This window comes from Mustela putorius, unplaced genomic scaffold, assembly GCF_011764305.1.
Source record: "Mustela putorius furo isolate JIRA1106 unplaced genomic scaffold, ASM1176430v1.1 tig00000813_pilon_pilon_pilon, whole genome shotgun sequence".
Lineage (NCBI taxonomy): Eukaryota > Metazoa > Chordata > Mammalia > Carnivora > Mustelidae > Mustela > Mustela putorius.
In genome coordinates, this window is record NW_025421485.1 from 338,567 (window position 1) to 359,664 (window position 21,098).

The 21,098-nt window shown below is 40.9% G+C and overlaps 1 protein-coding gene across 3 annotated transcripts in view; it reads left to right on the forward strand.

The window, feature by feature from the left end:
- CYRIA (CYFIP related Rac1 interactor A) overlaps positions 1-21,098 on the forward strand; it is a 105,025-nt gene that overhangs the window by 74,019 nt on the left and 9,908 nt on the right. For 2 of the 3 annotated variants that reach the window (XM_045084857.1, XM_045084856.1), the window contains 7 exons: positions 1,775-1,854; positions 15,806-15,927; positions 17,271-17,376; positions 19,139-19,275; positions 19,749-19,826; positions 20,000-20,116; positions 20,207-20,286. In XM_045084857.1, coding sequence (XP_044940792.1) covers positions 1,785-1,854; positions 15,806-15,927; positions 17,271-17,376; positions 19,139-19,275; positions 19,749-19,826; positions 20,000-20,116; positions 20,207-20,286 — 710 coding nt within the window. In that variant the 5' untranslated portion in view covers positions 1,775-1,784. Of the gene's footprint in view, positions 1-1,774; positions 1,855-15,805; positions 15,928-17,270; positions 17,377-19,138; positions 19,276-19,748; positions 19,827-19,999; positions 20,117-20,206; positions 20,287-21,098 lie in introns of those variants that run through there. The other variant, XM_045084858.1, reaches the window with a different exon arrangement.

Sequence of the window (21,098 nt, forward strand, 5' to 3'; positions counted from 1 at the left end):
ACTGGTCCAGTGATTTTTCAAGTTGATTCTTTACAAACTGAGGGGGTCTGTGTCAGGAGTTAGAGAAATGCCTTCCAAAGAGCACAGCACCCAGCATCAGATGGCGGCTCCACGAATGTGTGCCGAATGAATGAATGGACCAGTGGCCTCCTGAAGAAGATAATTTAATGTCTGAAGTTGAGAGCAGTAGAAATTTTCCCAATAACCTAAATATAACTATGTTTTCCCTATTCTTTTTTTTTTTTAAGTTGGAATTGCCAATATATATCAAATCTGTATTTCTCTGTTGGTTTGATCCACTTATGCAATTACACTGTGATTTTATTGAAAATAAGTTTTTGGATTAATAGCAACACTTTTTCATGTTTGCACTTCATGAAGTAGCCAATCTTGTTACCACTGAAATGTCAAATTATGAGTTTCTTTTTTTTTTTTTTTTAAGATTTTATTTATTTTTCAGGGAGAGAGAGGAAAGCTGAGCAGGGATAAGAATAGGAAGGGTGGAGAATCAGACTCCCCTCCAGCAAGAGACCCAATGTAGACTTGATCCGCGTACTCTGGGATCATGGCCTGATCCCAGAGGCAGACACCCAACCAACTGAGCCACCCAGGCGTCCCAAAAAATGAGAGTTTCTGACTTGCCAGAAAGTTGAACTTCTGGGAAGTCTGGCTTCCTGTACAGACCATAAGGGGTCCCTAGGGCTCTCAATCTGTGTTTTCTCAACTCTTTTCCTCAGAAATTTTAAGAAACTTTCTTTCCTGGACAGATATTTTAATAGTGCCTTCTTTGTGCTTGTCCTTTAACATGGTATGTTCCCACATCGGTGAAAAGGAAACAAAGCAACGCTGAAGTATTAATTGTAAAGATTCAGGGAACTGATGAAGGGGAGAAGTAAACAGTGTAGAATATACCTAAGCTTTGCCTCCTACAACTAAAATACCTGGTTTTTAGAATAGCATGTTTTTGGGTGCCTGGGTGGCTCAGTGGGTTAAGCCACTGCCTTCGGCTCAGGGTCCTGGGATCGAGTCCCGCATCGGGCTCTCTGCTCAGCAGGGAGCCTGCTTCCTCCTCTCTCTCTCTGCCTACTTGTAATCTCTCTCTGTCAAATAAATAAAATCTTAAAAAAAAAAAAAAAAAAAGAATAGCATGTTTAGCATGTTCTTGGGGCGCCTGGGTGGCAAAGTGGGTTAAGCCTCTGCCTTTGGCTCAGGTCATGATCTCAGGGTCCTGGGATCGAGCCCCGCATCGGGCTCTCTGCTCAGTAAGGAGCCTGCTTCCTCCTCTCTCTCTCTGCCTGCCTCCCTGCCTGCTTGTGATCTCTCTCTGTCAAATAAATAAATAAAATATTTAAAAAAAAAAGGAATAGCATGTTCTTTGGTTAACTGTCATTACAGGGAATGATATGTAAAACACAAGTGTTTTTTTCTAGAGAAAGCTTGGGACATTGTTCTCACTGTCATACTTTATATGGCTTAGGCCAGATAACCCTAATTTTTAGAGAGCCAGAACCTCAGAGATGTTTATCTGTCCCTGATTCAGGAAGAAGTTGCTAAGTTATTAGTCATAGCCTGGTACGGAGATGCTTTGTCTCTGGTCTTCAGATGCAACTGTTGGGGGTCCAGTGTGGTTTATGCAAGATAATAAAATAGGTCCAACCCTTTAAAAAGTCTGTTGTGTTATTTTTTTCTTAGAAGAAGGACGAGAAGGAGAAGAAGAAAAATAACTCTATTTTTCATCCTGCTAATGATATTGGTTTTGTGTTGCTTCTCCTAGGTTTGCTGGGATGGGAAACCTGCTCAAAGTCCTTACCAGGGAAATTGAAAATTATCCACACTTTTTCCTGGATTTTGAAAGTAAGTTCCAAAAATTAAAAGATAATGAGGAGAACTTGTTTGCTTTCTTTATAGCTTGTTGATAGAGAAGTTATAACATAAAGATTTTATGTGATACTTAAATCCAAATGTCACTATGCATTTCTTTCTGGGTCTTCAAAGATTATTTCATTTCTTTCTCTTCCCATTATTATTTTTTAAAAATCTCATAGAAAATCTTTTTAATGTATCCATGGTTTTCTTTGATTATAGAACAAGTTACTTTCATCAGCTAGCATCTATCATCATTATGCATTTTTCCTAATAAATCTTATGAAACACTACATCATATTCTAAAGAAAAATAGCACATGTAGTAACTTACAGAGATGAATATAAAACAAATATCATTAGATGTGAAAAAATTATCAAAACTAGAAAATAGGCATATAGATTATTTATTTCTGAGTCATTGCTGTCTGTTGTTTATGTTATTTGATTATATAAAACTATATAAAACTTTTGAGATATACTCCTTTTGTCTGAAGGTTATGTTTCTTTTATCAAAAATTTTATTTTTTGCTAATGTGAAATGGCTGTGAATTATGACTGAAGAAACATTGGTTTTTTTTTTCCTTATCATGTTTATTTTTTTGATTGAATATATTTCCAGATGAGTGACACATTCATGTTTTATCAACTAAGCTTGTGTTTCCACCTTCACTATTATGTTCCCCTTTTTCTAAATTGCAGTTCCACAATATCAAGCACATTAAATGTCCTTTTTGTCAGTATTCACCATTTGTTGCTAACTTTAACCTGTATTAAGCTTTAGTTTTTCAAATATTTATGTATACTAAAAAATAAGCTAGCATTTCCATACACTTGCAAGATTAAACTTGCAAACAGAGATTTTCTAGAATGCTAGAAGACCCTTCAAAGATACAGTTAAGCAAAAGGTGACTGCGCCCTAGAGATGTCTTTTCAGAATCTTCGGTAAGTGTAAGAGAGCTGCATGAAAAGGAAAAGTGACCCCGAAGCTCACGTGTCCTAAACATATATTTCAGATTTTAGATTATATTCAATGAAGGATATTTCACTTCTAAGTTAGCTCATTTTCTGCTGCTGCCATTTGGTTGGATTTGGTTGGGTTGGGTCGGATGGGTTGGGTTGGGTTGGCTGGGTTTGGTAAATGCCATAGTTGGGATCAATACCAGATTGATACGACACGTTGAAAGGAATGTTTTGTTTGTTTGTTTGCTTTTTCCTGGTGTAACTTTAGCAAACACATATCTTCATTGCTGTTGCTCTTGTTGAAGATTGTTGCTCTTGTTGCTCTTAATGAAGATTTATTAATAACTTTAAAGAATTTTACGAGATAAATGGCCTATTATCTCATCCCCCTAATCTTACTGTCTGCATGTTTAGTTGATTCCTTCCACTTGTCACGTGCATGTTACACTGTTGCGTCCAGGATGTACAAGGTCCAAAACAATGTTGAACGTAAAATACTCCATTCACCCAAAATGTGGGGGGAGGGGCATATAAACCCCTAGAGGAATTAAATGCCTGCACTTTTCCTGAAGCTCTAAATGCCACATGCATCTGTACATCCTGTTCACAAATGCCTACTACGTTCAGTGGCTCCCATTTGTCTCTTTAGCTGTTCTTGCATTTGTAGTTTTCTTGATTTTACAAAGAGTAATACTGAGTTCTTTGTCAAGTCTAATTTGAAAAGTCTTCCAAGTGAGAAAATCACAGTCTATAGGAATTTAAAGCAGTGGTTTTCAAAGGGTGCTCTCTAGAGGACCAGCCTTCTGGGGTTATCCCCCCTGGGGGTCCCTGGCCCACTGCTGTTGCAGAGGATCTGTTGCTGTTTCTCTCTCCTAAGACCAAGCACTCTGGTCTCCTCGGTCTTGTACTTTGGATAGTTTCTTAATTTTTTTGTCTGCTTGTTTTTAAAAAGGTCATTGTGGCTAAAAAGGACTTTTAAATATCTTGAATTTTGATGATGTTCTTTATGGTACCAAAAACTCTACTTGTTGATCTGCCATAGTATCTTCAACAAGGTTCCTTGTGGACTGGATTCTCATGCCTTGGGGCTCATTAGGACTAGAGCAGTAGTATGTAAGGAAAACAAACAAACAAACAAACAAAAAAACCTAGAAATTTGCTAAAAAATGTATGGGAACTCTTTATTTCCCTGTCAATCCTGAGGAGAAAATTAACATGATTTCCCTGAGACTAAGAAAAGATAAATAGCTGGGCTAATGTCATGTAGGGAATGAGTAAGGACCTGAGATGGAGCACAGGTCTCTGGCTCTCCTCCTCAAGAGCCCATCAAAAGCAGCCTCTTAGAAGTACAACAGCCATCATCCTGTTCCTGAGTAGAGAGCTTCTCCATCATCTATGAACTAAAACATCTCATGGAAAAAATAAGTTTTTCTTGATCCTGAAAATTCTCTTTCCTAAAGGTGGTTTTCAAAAAAGAATGGCAATGGACCAGAGGATAACAAAGGTGACTGTGGCCATGATTTCTCTGTAGGCTGTAGATATCCGCTCAGCACAACAGTGTTATGTGCAATATGGTTACGAACATCCACGTAAGCCAGGTAACATCAGGGAGACAGAGCTAAATAAGGACCGTCACTGGAATCTCAGGCTGGTGTGCAGGATAATATAGGCACATTTTTCAAAACAAGATAAAAATAAGGGGCTTAATACCACTCTGTAGTCTGGGGAGTAAAGAGGAAGAAAGAGTATGCATTTAGTTTCGGCTAACGGAAGACAACAGAAGGAATTGGAGAAGTCTTCTAGCAAAAGGTGGTCTTTGGAGTGGGCATTAAAGAATGGGTGATTTTTCTACAAGCATATAGGGACAGAAGTTTTCCAACAGTGGAAGTAGGTAGGGGTAGGAATAAGAAGGCGTATTTGAAGAAAGGCAAGAGGCCCAGTTTAGACAGAGCAGCTCATGCTTACGAAAAGGAAGTATGGGCAGAAATGGAGGGCTGGCTCGGGTTAGACCACAGCAGTTGCAGAAGCTCAGGGCTAAGTGGTCCATAATTGGCGTTCACCTTCAAAAAGAATAGCTGAACTCCCTGAGGGAAAACTCGAGAGCAGATAAGGGATTGGCAGGTGGGAACTTTAGGTATGCTCATGCTTATCAGGAGGCTGATGAGTCAGAGGATCAGGAAAAGAGACTAGATTATAGAGGAAAGAGAACATCTTACTAAACCAGGACTCATGATGGCAGAGTCCGGGCCCCACTCAGGTTTGCAACATGGAGAACAGATCACCCAATAAGCTTTAGTAACAGATGCTGGCCATGTGAAGGAATGGAATAGAAGAGCTAGATTGAGGCAGCCAGAAGAGCACAGATAGTAAAGAAGGAAGAACTGTTAATGGATTCACGTGATGCAAAATACTCCAGATGGATAAGGCTTGGAAAGGGAATGGCAGCATGGGCTGTGAGCTACCCAGCTACTGTAGCCACTGGCAGAACAGATTCAAGACATATTCCTTTGCCTGTAGAGGCTGGACTGCAAAGAGTTAAGGAGAAAGCACCGGAGGGAGGAAGGAAGGCCAAACAGCATGTAGCAACAGCTTAAATGAATTTGGCACCTCTACTCTGAGTGTTGAGTCTTCTTTTTGAAGTCAGTGATGGAATATAATTGAACTGGGTCAAATAGATATAATTAAGCTGGGTCAAAATATAAGACAAAATTAGACACATCTGTCCTAAGGTTTTTCAGTTGTGTAGATTTAATTTAAATTCTTGTCTGACCTTTGCAGTGAGTTCCACACTCTGTGCTCGCATTTCTACACAACTATTTAACATCTCTTTTATTGTTGTTGGATTTTTTTTTTTTTATCCCACTACTTTTTTTTTCTTTTTCTGTCTCTGCCTCCTTGACATATTTTCATTTCCTTTTTGAAGGCTGGGAGACAGAGAGGGGAATAAAATGCAACCTAATCTTGCCTGAGCTATGGCTTTGGGGACCATGTACAGGAAGATATATGCCTGAAGGTCTGTTGACGATTGTTCAATTGAATCTACTCATTATGACTCCCAAAGTAAGCAGCGGGCATTAGCCATCCAGCAAAACAATTCCAGGGATTCTCAGACTGAAATGATCATTAGAAACATCTGCTGGATATAGATTTTCCATAGTTGCCTGAGCCTCTCCCAAAATTTTGATTCAGTGGCCTAGTTCCAGGAATCTGCTTTTTCCCACATTTCCCAGGTGGCTCTGATGGTCAGGAAGTTTGGGAACCATATTTAACTAAGGCATTCAAGTCAAGCATTATCACACCCTAGGGTCTGGGACAGCGGAGCTGACCAGGCAACCTTTTGAGTTCCCAGATCCAGGGATGAGGTCTCCGGAATTGGTCACAGAAGACTTCTTTAAGGTTTTGGTTCCCTATTTTTCCCTGCCAGGCAGGTGATATAGAGGTACCCATAACTTAGAACTTGAACTCTATGGAGTGACATGCTTCCTCAGCCTCTCACGCAGTATCCACTCTGGAGTAGAAGGTGTCCGAGACAGGCACAAGTCCCAGTAGGTGACAATCTATGCAAGGTTACCTTACTTCGAGGACATTCTGTCTCACCAAACAACTGCATCTATCAAAATATTCCTTTGGGATCTGAGTAGATACATCTCCAAAGATGAACAAAAATCCTCTTAGCACAGGAAATAAACATTCATTGTCATTAGTCAAGAGGGAAATGCAAAGCAAAACCACCACAAGAGAGCACTTTGCACACAAAAAAATTATAATAAAACGTGTTGGTGAGGATGCAAAGACATTGGAACTCCCTTACACTGTCTTTGGGAATGTAAAATGGTGCAGATGCTTTGGAAATAGTTTGGCAGTTCCTCAAATGTGAAACATAAAGTCACCCTATGACCCAATGATTCCGCTCCTAGGTACTTCCCAAGAGAAATGAAGAGATAGGTCCACACATAAACTCGGACATCAATTTTCACAGTAGCATTATTCATAATAGCCAAAATGGAAACCACCCAAATGCCCATCAAGTCATGAATGGACACATAATGGAACAGCCATTCACTTGAACATTACGGAGTGATAGAAAGTAAAATACTGATGGAGGGATACCTTGAAATCATTCTGCTAAGTGAAAACAAAAAGCCAATCACAAAAGAGTACATATTGTATAATCCTATTTATGGGGAATGTCTAGATTAGGCAGATCTACAGAGATAAAAAGTTCATTAGTGATGGTCTGGGTCTAGGGGTGCTAGGAAGAAATGGGGAGCAATAGCTAACGGGTACAAATTTTTTGAGGAATAAAAGAATGTTTTAAAATTGGTGATGGTGATGATTGTACAATGGCAATATACTACATATCATTGAACACTTGGGATCGGTGAATTGTGTGGCATGTGAACTGTATCACAATAAAGCTGCTACTGAAAAAAAAAATGCTTCTTTTAGAAAATCCGGTTTCTTGCTGCTGGAAGGGAAGAAGCCATTCCATCTACTCAAAATAGATAATTTTTCTTCTTTTCTTGACTTTTCCATTTTTTAAAATTTATTTTTATTGAGGCATAATTTACATGTGCTGAATTAGACAGGCTGAAATACAGTCAATTTTGACCAATGCCATATTCTCTGACAAGACAGAATATTTCACTCCAAAGAGTTCCAGCATGCCTCTTCTCTGTCAGTCCCCTGCCCTTAACCAACACCCAGAAACTACTACTGATCAGATCTGATTTGTATCTCTAAGATAGATTTCGCTAATCTTTAAAGTCTTGAACTTCATATAAATGGAGTTATACAGTGTATGCTTTTTTGGTACCTTTTTCTGATTTAACAAAATGTTTTTTGGATCTAACCATGTTATTACATGTATCAGAGTTTTCTCCCTTTTCTGCTAAATACTCTTATTGTGAGACAGTTTTGCATCCCTTCTCCTGTTGATGATCACCTTGGGCAACTTCCAGTTTTTTGCTACTAGGAGTAACATGCTGTGAACATTCTTGTAGAATATCTGCATGCATCTTTTCTCTCGTGTACATATGGAAGATAGACTTGTTGAGTAGTTATATTCAGCTGTTCAAGAAACTGTCAAATTGTTTCCCAAATGGGATGTACTATTTTCCATTTTTACCAGAAGTCTAGAGTGCTCAGGTGTAACATGTCTTCTCCAAAACTTAGCATTGTCGATCTTTTCCCTTTCAGCTGTTCTAGTGACTGTGGGATGATTTTTCCTTGTGGCTTAATTTGCATTTCCATCATAACTCAGACTGTTGGACACTGTTGCATGTGCTTATTGAATATTCACTTGGCATTTTTAGAATATATTTATCTTTTATCCATTTTGAGTTTGGTTGTTTTTCATTGTATTACTAAGTTGTAGGAGCTAGTGTGTTCTGGATACCTGTCATTTGTGAGATAATAGCTTGCAAATGTTTTTACTCACTCAGAGCTTTGCCTCTTTTTTTCTTATTTTTGCATGAACAGAACTTTTAAATTTTGATGAAGTGTGATTTATGACTGCTTTTCTTCTGTGCTAAGTGCATGCTATCTCCTCTATAAGAAATCATGGCCCATTCCAAGGTCCTAAAGACATTCTGATGTTTCCTTCTGGAATTTCTAGAAATTTAATCATTACATCAGGCCAGTGACCAATACTGAACTAATTTTTATTTTATGAGCAAGGTGTTGGGTTTATTTTTTCATGCATTATCAACTTGTTCTAGCACAGGTAGATTGCTTGAGTGCCATTATCAGAAATCAGCTCCCTGTGATCTGTTTGGGCCTTCCATTCTCCCCCATGGATTTCTTGAGTCTTTTGACCAAGGATTACCAAACTGTAACAAATAACAAATCTTAAAGTCAAGAAGAGTAAGTCCTTCAAATCTGTTGTTCTTTTTCAAGATTGTCTCGACTACTCCAGTTTCTTTACTTGTCTAAGTAAGTTTTATAATCAGCCTTCAATTGCTACAAAATCACCTTGCTGGAATATTGATTATAATGATATAAAATCTGATGATCAGTTTGAGGAGAATTGACATCTAACAATATTGATTCTTCTTACTTATGGGTATACTATATCTTTCCATTTGTTTAGATATTTTTTGATTTCACTTAGCAATGTTGTATAATTTTTAGAGGTCTTGCATAATATTTTGTTAAGTGTATCATTAAGAATTTTATGGTTTGACCATACCAGATTTTTATGCTTGCTGTTTGTATGACATATGTTTCCGCATCCTGTGTCTTTATCTTTACAGCGTAATTCTTATAAACTGTATGTAGTTGGCCCCAACTCTTCCATCCAAGCTGATAATATCTACCTTTTAATTGGAGTCATTAGCCCATTTATATTCAATTAATGTTTGTATCTGAGCCTATTTTTATACTGATTTCTACTTGTTGTATTTTTCTCTCTTAATATCTTTATGCCTTTTGATTAAATAGAATAATTTTGGTATTCTCTTTGATCTTTTCTGTTGGCTTCTTAGTTCTGCCCCTCCATGCTTGTTGCAAGATACATCTTTGACTTATTAGAATCAATCTTCCACTGTAGTCTTCATTTCATGAAGAATTCAGGACTCTTGTCACAGATCCCTCCACCCTTGTGCTCTTTTCTGTTTTGCTTTCATATCTGCTAGAAACTCCCTAGTGCAGTGTGTGGTGGCCTTTTCCTTTCCTTTAAACTCTCAATGTGTGTGTGTGTGTGTGTGTGTGTGTGTGCAATTTAAATAGATCTTTTCTATTTACGGACACAGTGGCTGGCTCTGGTGTTGCCCATTCCTTCTTACACAACTAGATGTCTTTGGTATCATTTCTCTTTCACATGAAGAACTTCCCTGCAGAGAGGCCTTGGATGGCACAGAGCTGGACATGAAGTATCTGCTTAGGAATTTTGCTTTTTTGTACTGATGCTAATTCAGTAATTATATGCAGGGCTTCCGCTGCATTGTAGCATCAAGCAGGAACAAAGGAATGGGGGCAGAGAGGCATGGAGATGACATAGAGCACATCAATACGGGGGGCATTAGGAGAACCATGTCCTCTTCTTCAGGGATTACAGAACTCTACTGGGGAGAGTCACAAGCACATTGAACAGACAATAGGACAAACAATGCAGAAGCCTACAAGAGAAGGGAGAGCGAGGGGCAAGCTAGCCAGGAGAGAAAGTACAGCTTCTAGGGCTGGGAGCAAATGTTTCTTGGCAGATAGGAACTGAGAAATGATCTTCTTATAAGACAAATCCACCTGTGAGCATGATAGGAATACCAAGAACAGTAAGAGTGGTCAGGGGGCAGGGGTGGGGGCTAGTTTGGAAGGAAATTCTAAAGCCTCCAAGCCACCCATTATATTCACAGAAAGGCTCTGGATATTGTGACCTATTAGGATGACAGTCTCCTACCTCTTGAAACGAGGAGGAGTGTCAGATGAAACCTTTGCCTGGGATGATCTTGGTAGAGCAGGCTACCTCCTGCACTGCTGAGCGTCCTTCTTCTTCTACTTTTTTTTTTTTTTAACTAAGTTTTTAATTTTAATCCCAGTATAGTTTGCATACAATGTTATGTCAGTTTTAGGTGTATAATATCGTGATACTACTGAGCTTTTCTTTCACTCCGCCCTTCCCTGGTACCCTCACTTCCACTAAGGTTCTTCAGAGACGGCTAGATAATCTTGGGAGAGGAGAGGGGGAAATAAAAGCTGTTTTCTGGTCACTTTACAAAAAAAAAACAAACAAGCAAAAAGCAACAGAACAGACCTGCGAGGCAATTAATGTATGCCAATACAGATATTCAGTCCGGTGATTGGTTAAATTTCCAGCACTCTCTTTTTAAGTGCTTTTGATCGACATCAACATCCCATTAGGAGCCTCCAGGCCATAGTCCCTACAAGACTGTACAGGGAGGGGACAGGGTTCTTGTGCGTGTCCCTCTCTCTGCCATAAAGTAATCTGAGAGCCCGAGAGATGACTGGAGGGGGCCTTGAAGTCTCATATTCATTGAGTGGCAGGGGGGCAGTAGGACCCAGTCTCAAAACTCTGCATCCTTGAAGTTCCCTCCTCTTCCTGTGATGTCACGGGGATCCCACTGCCTGGGGTTGAAAAAATGAGCCTTCCAGCAACCTCAGCCCTCCCTGCTTTTTGCAGGCCCTCATTCACTCTTCCATAGGAAAGGGATGACTAATGTTCCTGTGCAAATAAATATGTCAGCCCAGTCACACTTAACATTTTCCAATGGACCTTTGCAATTTTATGTGGTTGCTTCAAGCAGCTGGTATTCTGCTATAAATCATCACCACTTTATATCCCCAAATGTTAATCATAGATAATTGGTTATGTTTCTTAATCTATCCTAAAGGGGGAAGGGGCGGAGGGGGAAGGAAGTGGTGGGGGAGAAGAGCAAGAGGCTTAATTTACAGCTGTGGCGAATCCCTTTGCTGCAACTGTCTTCAGGGTTTCTAAACCCCCGCTGGGTACAGGGAGAGAAGCATATCCTACAGATGAAAGGCCACAGCTTCCTTCAAAGCCAAAGACATCTCCACATAAATGGTGTCCTCTGCTCAAATTATCTTCTGTTAATTTGTTTGATTCTGCCAGATTTTCCAATACAGTTCTGAGTCGGTTGTGAGGAGAAGGTATGCATGTTTCCCCATGCTTGTGAAGACAGAGGATGTCCTTGACTGATTTATAAAGATAAGAACCCTTTGATTTGACAGCCCTGCTCTGGTTTGAGCCCTGCTGCCATGCCCCGGGGTATGTTCACCAAAGATGTTCCTTCCTGACAAACAAAAACACTGGGCCACCTTCCTCTCCATCCTCCCCGAGGAATGTAAGGCATTCTGCTTTCAGTAAACATCACAGGCCTCCACAGCAAAGCCTCCAACTGACCTGGTGACACCAGAATCCTGACAGTTCATATCCACAGTTGCAAGCAAATTGAGCCAAAGGAGGGAAAATAGACCCCCTGTAAACAAAATGAATACCGCCTCACTATCTTCATTGATAAGAGGGTTATTTTTCTATTAAAAGTTCTAGGCACTTGGAATTCAGAAAGTTCTTAACAATGTATTCAAGGCCACAGTGCTGATGATACATTTTCATACTTTGTGCAATAGCAAGTCCAGAACAGAGGTTTTAATCATTGCCTGGGGAATGGCCTGGATAGGCCTGTTCCGGGGCTCCTCAGAGGATTGGTTTCTGAAATTGCGTGTGTAAATCACAGGGTGGGTTTTTGGGTTTTTTTTGTTTTTTTTTTGTTTTTTGTTTTTTTTAAACAGCTTCATTGTTAGATAAGAACAGTCTGGCTTGGTATAACCGTTCTTCTCGATGGAGATGGAATAATGGACAATGATTAGAATTTTGGAATGTGATTCTTAGAAGAAACATCACTGAGGGATTCACTGGCTACAACTGAAAATAAAAACTGGTGTCCATCAGTAATATCACTGGTGGGCATGTGTATGTGTGCGCACCTTTGAGTAAGGGTCAATCTTTGTGTTAAAAGTAGGAAAACAAAACCCATAAATCTGATTTCCTGTTCACTCTGCAGGCGCTTTAGAAAGTCGCTGATAGGTTAGATATCAGCGTACCTTTTCAATCACTCATTTTTTAAGATGTTTCTCTTTGACATCTGAAGACACAATACATTTTTAAAACATGGCTACCTACTGAATCTGAATACAGAGAGAACCAGACGTAAAGACCCCAAATCCTCTCAAAGGGATATTCCAGAAAGCAAATGGTAGCAGCCTTAGGGTTGGGATAGTCAACATAGGCATAGTTTTTCACTCAACAAATATCCTAACAGTGTATTGACCCTACTGAAGAGATATTGAAGTTGTAGATGAATGATGGATGATTTAAAAACACAAGTGTTAATGAAAGGATGAATAGCCAATTTGGTTGTAGATGAATATACATATAGAAAAACAATAACAGTGAAAAGAGGTTACCAGTATAGAGACCAGTTGGAAGAAGAGGCAGAGGAGAGGATCCAGACGTAATAGGACCTTTGTTTCTTTCACTGCCTCCAAACTCCCACCTCCTCTACCACCTGGTCAGTGTCCTCATATGTTCATTGAGTCCTGACATATTTATTGAGTGTCTCCAATAGGTAGTACATATGGAGGCAATGAGGAGAAAATATAGACCGTGTCTCCAAAAACCTTCCAATTCAAACATAAGCAGAAAAATCATAAGATGTAGTGTGAGAAATAAATCATTCATTCAGGTATTTTATTCAGCAACTCTTTCTTGAGCATATACTATATGCCAGGCCCTGGAGATTTAAGATCACATGAAACAAATAAAGCCAGAGTCCTGCAGCCTCATGGGTCAGATTCTTATTAATTAGCCTTGGCTGTCTGATCACATGGCTCGGGGGAATCAGAGTAGGATGAATCACGAACTTCCATAGGGACATGAGCCTATGCCAAATTAGGGTTACACAGTCTTTTTTCTATTTGTGGGGGGGGAAAAAAGCAAATAGATTAGAGCTTCTCCCAGTCAGCACTCTTCACCTTAGAAGTTGACCCTACTTGTGACTTGAGTCCTCAGAAGGCAAGGGCCATGCTGCCAGCCCCAAGGGCTTACTCATTAGCTGGATGAAGAAGTGATTTCACCTCCATGAGAGGGGAAGAAAAAAAAAAATAGAACATCCAAGAAGACTAAGAAATTATGGAAGAAAATGAGCAACACATTTCTAAGTCGGGATGAAGAAGCAAAGATGGATTGGGTTTCTCCAATCCCACCCCACCCCTGTGAAGTGGGGCTATAAGAAAAACGCTTTTAATAAGACACCAGGACATTTGCCAAAAGAAACATTTTCCCAGAGAGGAAGGCTGGGACTGAGGGGTCCTGTTTCACAGACCATTGCAGTGCTGCGAGAGGGTCACCCTAGGATGGAGGGGCTTCCCCACAGCCCCAACTCTGCCACCCTGAGAGAAGTGACACCACCCCATGCCACTCATCCAGCTCCTTTGGTCACATCACGGTCGGAGCTAAGTCATAGCAGAAGGTGTCACCTCTCCTGGGATAGAGAGCAAAGTTTGCCAATACCACGTTCAGGCCACTCTATTGGAGATGGTCTTCTTTTTGAAGCACTTAAGAAAGGGCTTCTGCTTTTAAAAACTGACTGAAAGTTTTCTCCTTTTGTGTTAATCACTAGAAGAACAGGTTTTTGTGTTTGTCTGGCCCACGTCTTCCAGCCACTTTAATTCTGTTTTGTCTAAAGCTTCACCAAGTGGGGACTCGCTCAGATGGAACCCTGGTGATGGCCAAGATCAGAAGTCTCCCTTTCCTGGTCCCCAAGTGTCTTCTTTTCATACTATTTTATAATTACATTCAAGGAGGCTTACCTCCCAGAATCTTGGTTACAGCCTATTTTTCTTTTCCTCCTTTTCAAATTTCTCCCTAGGAAATTGGCTTTTTTAGCTTGTGATTTTTCAGTGCATTCATCAGAAGGGAAAAAGGATATGAGGAAATGAGCTTTTCCTTTTTCTTTGTTTTCTAATACCTTCGTGTTGCATTTTTGTCACACGTTCTCTTCCCAGACTTTCTTCTTTCTCAGAAATTTCCCTGGATTTCTGTTCACTAAAATGTTGTCCTCAGTTACAGGCTTCCTAACTTACTAAGTTTTAAAGGTTTCTGTTTAAGACACCCATATCACTCTGGGGAAAGTTTCGGAAACAGGAAAGGATAGGCTCTAAAGTGATTGATATTGTGTGTAACACTATACCTGAGAATATTCTAGAAACAGTGGGAGGATAGACGAGGATAAAGGAGTAATCTCTCCTCCCAGGCTAGGTTCCGTACCATAACACGGTGGGTCTCGGTCATGTTCCTAATAATGTTCTCATGAATGTTTTACCTGACATAACTCTAGCTCCCTTTTCATGAGTGGGGTCTGCTGAGAGAATTCACTACCTTAGGACTTGGATTTTTAAAATGAATTTTTAGGAGGTGGCATCTATCCCCCTTCTCCATTAGCAGTACCTTTGTTTGGAATGGAAATTAATTCCCTAATAGCCGGGAAAGTAACCTATTTTGTAAGTATTTGGAGATAAAACCCAATCTTTATCACTCACCAGCTTCCACAAAATACTCGTAGGGACAAGAATATATATTGGCTACAGGAATGCAGTGTAAAAGTTGGAATTCAGAGCCGAGAGGAGGCTTCTATGGCTGTTAGAATATGTTCTTTATTTATGTAAACCTGAATGTGTCACTTACTCTTGTGGGAATTGTTTATAATCAAGATCAAAGTTGAATAGTATAAGTATCTTTAAAAGGAACCTCCTGTTGGGGGTGCCTAGCTGGCACAGTCAGTAGAGCGTGCAAGTCCTGATGTTTGGGTCATCAGTTCAAGCCCCCACATTGGGTGTAGAGCTTACTGGAAATAAACAAGCAAATAAATAAATCAAATGAACCTCATGTACTTCTTTAGTTTACATTCAATTATAAATCTCAATGCTTTCTCCCTGTCTTTGTGTTCCAGAAAGATACATCTCTGTCATGGCTCTGAAGGATTATCTAATATCTTAAGCTTATTTGTTTCTATGGTAATGGGGGGGAGTGTTTTTCTCACCTACACTCAGATTCACAGATTTTTAGTCATAACAGATCTATTCAGTAGCTTCTCCTATTAAACATGGTCCCCAGAACACAACATCGATTCCTTCCATCACCCAGTTAATCACTTGGCACATAATTGGAGTGCAAAAAGTATGTTCTACACAAATAAATAAAGTGCTCTCAGTGATTCCAGTGTGCTCTGTGTAACATGTACAGAGTCAGATGACTGTCTTGAACTGAGTCATGGGCAGAAGTTGTGTTAGTTTCCTTTCCTAGCAGCTTATTACCTTAAAACATAAAGACCAAACCTGCAGGAATCAAACAGGACTCTGTAGCAAGTAGAGCTGAATGCTGATCTTCATTCCAAGCTGTTTGTAAACATCAGCTCTCTGTGTCTTTTGGTTTCCCTTCTGCTCAGATGCCCAGCCCACAGAAGGAGAGAGGGAAATCTGGAACCAGATCAGCGCGGTCCTCCAGGATTCGGAGAGCATCCTCGCAGACCTGCAGGCTTACAAGGGCGCGGGGCCAGAGATCCGAGATGTATGCCAATGATAACACTGGGCGGACAACACCCTTGGACGAGAAGGGAAACCCACACACACACACACACACACGCACACACACCCAGCAAGATTAAGCAATAACCCTAGTATTTCCTAGTGTACTAGGAAGAACAAGGAGGCTAATGTGGTTCTCACAATGTATGAATGGTCCCTTTTATTCTGGTACATTCATCTGAGCACACGGCGCCGTAGACCGTGTAAAAATTAGCCATTCTCTTCTCAGCCGTACGTGCGGTAGCGCAGGACTGACGCTTAGACACTGGTTGGTCCGCATACGACCTCGGGTAAGGGAAACATACATGCACGGTCTCTGTACAAAAGTTGAAATAGAAGTCACGAGAAAAGAAAAAAAAGAAGAAGAAGAACGATAAGTCATGAGGTCTGGATTTGCACGAATTTCTCAGCATTTGTAATAATTTTAGCAGGTCCCACAGTATCACAAAGGGCAGGCTCCTCGTAAGCAAGGTCGCTTCAAGTAGCCTACAGGCCTGTCATCTTGAAATGACTTTGAGCTGTAAAAAAGAAATCCCTGAAAAAACAACCACCCAAACAACAAAGGAGGTTGTCAGTGTGGCTTTTAAGACTCGGTTATGCCTTAAAGGCAAAAAACTTCACACTCCTTGTATTTGAAATCAGTTTCGTGGCCGTATCAACCCCTACACGCATGCGCGCACATGCGCACATCTACACGCACGCATGCGCACGGACACGTACACCTACTCACACGTACGCGCACGTACACACACGCTACTGCCGCCGCTTCCGTCTTTCTGGGAAAAATCCCACTGGCATAATCCATGAGCTGCTGAAACTCAGACAAAACAGCATTTCTAAGAACGTGACAGCCTCTTAAGTGGTCGTCTTTCTACTTAGGGGTCGCCATTAATTTAGATACTTCAGGTAACATCCCAGAACGGAAGGCACGTAATGCATATTATAGAGAAAGGAAGATGTCTGCAGGATCCGCACTTCTTAATGAGCACTGGCTTTACTTTAGTAAAATCAACATGTGAGGGAGGAAAGCTGACTGGTTTCCAATTAGATTTGCAATTTTTTTTGCATTGAAAATCAGAGAAACAAGTAAGATGACACAGGATCTAATTGTAGGGTCATTTGCATTATGTTTAAGGGCTAAGATCTCCATTCTAATTGAACATCTTGCAGGACAGTCGGTGAAACTGATGTCCGTTTACTAGCACAGTAGTGAAGTGCATCAGGCATGGTACTTTCTTAAACTAAAATCCCTTCTCAATCTTACAGCATTTTGATGTGGAGCTTATTCCCGCTTTTTAAACAGACAATTTTATCATGTTTTTGTAGGCGATTCAGAATCCCAATGACATTCAGCTTCAAGAAAAGGCTTGGAATGCAGTATGTCCTCTGGTTGTGAGGCTAAAGAGATTTTATGAATTTTCCATAAGGCTAGGTGAGTATGTGTTTATAGATTGCATCCCGCGTGTGAGGTTCTGTTATGGAGTTTGCTTAGGGAGCAGGAAGAGCGAGCTCAGTGAGCGGGGGAGTGGCCCACATCCGTCCCCAATGTCTTAGGAGAGGCCATCCATGGACAGAAACACCTGTCATTTTCATTTCCTTAAATCAGCTCAGAGATCCTTACCCTGCAGTTACATGCACATTGAGCATATCTCTGCTGTTGGATGTCCTCTGGTCTTGTTCTCAGCTAACAGTTTTGTTATAGGCTGATCACATTCCTAAATGGCAGAGAAGTTGAAACAAACAAGTTACCTGCTAATCCCAAAAACTTGATTTGCTGGAGTCTTGTGATAAATTTAATATAGTAAAATATGGGGAAAACAGACAATATTCTGCCCTTAAGCTTTAAAAACAACATGTACAGGTACAGGATGGCTTTGCAGAAGCAAGAGCTAAGTTAGGTGTGGTTAACAATAGGCTCGACATGACCACCTGAATGATCTAACCACACCCCCAAGAATTAAGCTGTCTGTGGTTTCATTATTTAATACAGCTTGAACGAGGAAAGGGATAGTCATGTTTACTTTTGCTGTAAGTGAATATCACATTTTAAGAGTTAAACAGAGAAATTGAAATACTTTGGGGAAATAATAGTATTGAGAGAACTTGAAATGAAGACCCAAAGGGAATGGTTGAATGAACTAAAAGAGTCTTTCAAGAAAAGAGAGCTTCTGGAGACTCTCGGTCAGTGTCTTCTTGTTTCCTCCCTCTCTCTTTCTTCAAAGTATATATCTAGACCCACTGAACTGAAATTCTAACGAGCCAGATTTTTAACAGGACAAAGACCCACCTGTCAGAGCAGACCAAAGTATATATCTAGATCCACTGAACTGAAATTCTAAAGAGCCAAATTTTTAACAGGACAAAGACCCACCCTGTCAGGGCTACCTCAGAAGGCAGTACGTCCCCATAAATGAAAAAGGGAAGAGATGTTCTTGTAAAGATGCTATGAAAGACAATTCAGGACTGCAGATCAGAAGCCATCAAACTTATCTGTAAAAAGCAGATTATAAATATTTTAGGCTTATGGGCCACGCTGTCTTGGTTGCAGCTACCCAACTCTCACAACTAATGTAGCACATTAGTAGCCACAGTCAGTACATTAAGGAATGGAAATAAAGTGGGGCTATGTGTTAATAAAACTTTATTTGTAACAGTTGACTGTGAGCCATGTTTGGCCTGTGCGCCATTGTTTGCCAACCCCTGCTATAGAGGATTGGCTAAGTGAGTCGGTATTATTAGAAATATGGTGAAGGGAAAATAGGAGGGAATGTTTAGGAATAGACAAGAGGGAGTAATGAGACTATTTCAAGGACAGTAATGGAGGTTGATATGGCAATGGCTTGGCAGAAAAGCACTGCACATTCTTGAGCACAGGATCCAAAAACATATCTGGTACCAAACAGTGGTAGGAGTCAGCACTATGGAACATTGAGAGTTGCTGAGCTCTGAGAAACACAGGGGAAACTGTGTGGCCCGGGGGGGGGTCTTCCGCAGGTGGGGGGCCACCTGCTCAGGCCTGATGGCCTCCTTCTCCTTTCTGCACATGTCCTACTGTACACAGCTGTGGGAAAAGACATGGGAAAGAAAGATCCAAGAAGGTTGTCTCTGAGAATGTCAATGGGGCCTAAGAACTGTGCTTCTAGAAGGATCTCTGTGGGCCACCTCATATATATATTTATCACTTTGACTTTCAGAGAAAGCTCTTCAGAGTTTGTTAGAGTCTCTGACCTGTCCACCCTACACACCAACCCAGCACCTGGAACGCGAGCAGGCCCTGGCGAAGGAGTTTGCAGAAATTCTTCATTTTACCCTGCGATTTGATGAGCTGAAGGTTAGACCACACACGTTAAGACAGTTTAACAAACTTGTCCTGAGGGCCTACTTTGTGTCAGCACTCTGCTAATGCCATGGGGCGGGGGATAGATGAGTAGGATGTAGCTCCCTCCCTACAGAGACATCAAACATGGTGAGAATTTGCATTCCTATAGTCCACATGACTTAGAATCGCAATTTGTGTGTGTAAATTCAAAATCCGCCAAATACAAGAAGAGGAGACCTTTTCAAAGTATCTGTATCCTGATTGAGAACAAGTATTCTTTCCTTGAGATCTAGCAGACAGGAAAAGTAGGGCCTGTATTAAAACAGCGAGGCACTGGGTATTCATTTTTAAGTAGAAGTTGCTTTGATTGTTGTATAATCAAGAGATGTCCTGGTGTATTTCCCAAGTCTAGTGTCTGGGCCCCTAATGCCTGTCCTCTCTGTGACACAGAGAGATGACTTTCTTTGCTCTCTTCTGAATTTCAGATGAGGAACCCAGCCATTCAGAATGACTTCAGCTACTACAGAAGGACGATAAGTCGCAACCGCATCAACAACATGCATGTGAGCTCCTGGGTCTCCTGGTCTGTGCACCCACTCCCCACACCGTCCATTGGCTGCTGCCTCAGGCAGGGCCCAAGGAAAAGACAACCCTGTCTCTGATTTCCCTTCCAGCAGAGACTGTTTGGGGATTGTCGACCCTGTCTTTATCAGTTGCTTTTTCTTATTTTCATCAGCTAGACATTGAGAATGAAGTCAATAATGAGATGGCCAATCGAATGTCCCTCTTCTATGCAGAAGCCACACCAATGCTGAAAACCCTTAGCAATGCCACCATGCACTTTGTCTCCGAAGTAAGTGAAGCTGAGCCCTGAGGTGCTTTTTCCCCAGCTGCGCAGAAAAGCTGCTCGCAGGGCTAACACACTTCTGTGTCTCCCATTCAGAACAAAACCCTGCCGATAGAGAACACGACAGACTGCCTCAGCACGATGACAAGTGTCTGTAAAGTCATGCTGGAGACACCGTAAGTGAGATCAGAGTAGAGTCCAAGGTCTGGAGGTCGCCTGGAGAGAGCTTGTTAACTTGATGTTGATGATGTTGATGATGTTGATGGTGATGATGTTGATGATGTTGATCTTGATGTCGATGATGATGATGGTGGTGATGGTGGTGGTGTTAACATTTGGGTCAGCATATTGACATTAACAGATATATTATTTGAATTAATTTTATAAGGAACTCTGGGTGATAAATGTAATCAGCCCCATTGTATAGTTGAAGAAACTGAGGTCCAAATTGGTTATCTGACTTCCCAAAGTTCTCATAGCTTATTAGATGGCAGAACCAGGACTCACACCAAAGGTGCTATAGAAGATGGGGAAGGGCCAAATGGAGGGCTAGCTTACATGACTGGGTATTATTATTATTATTATTATTATTATCATTATTATAAGTATATTGGAGAAGGGATTTGGCAGAAGATTTAGAACAAAAGAGTACAAGTGGTAGTCTTGTTGCAAGAATGATAATGGATTAGCAGACTTCTCTCCCTCTTTCCTTCGCATTTTCTCCCTTCCCTTCCCTCTCTGCCTCTCACTCTGTCTCCCTCTCTCAGCAGATCCTTTATGCTTAATTAAACTAGTTGCTGGATTTTAGAAGTGGCGGAGGTGGTTAATGATAAGGCAGTGTGGTAATGAGGAAGTCCACACCCACAAGCCAGGGTTCCTGGAACACCTCTCCATACCCTGTAATCTCTTTAGCTACTTCTGTGCCTGTAGACAGGTCGATGGCCTGCCCAGGCCTTGGTTTCCTTCCCTGATGGGGTTCCCGTAAGGT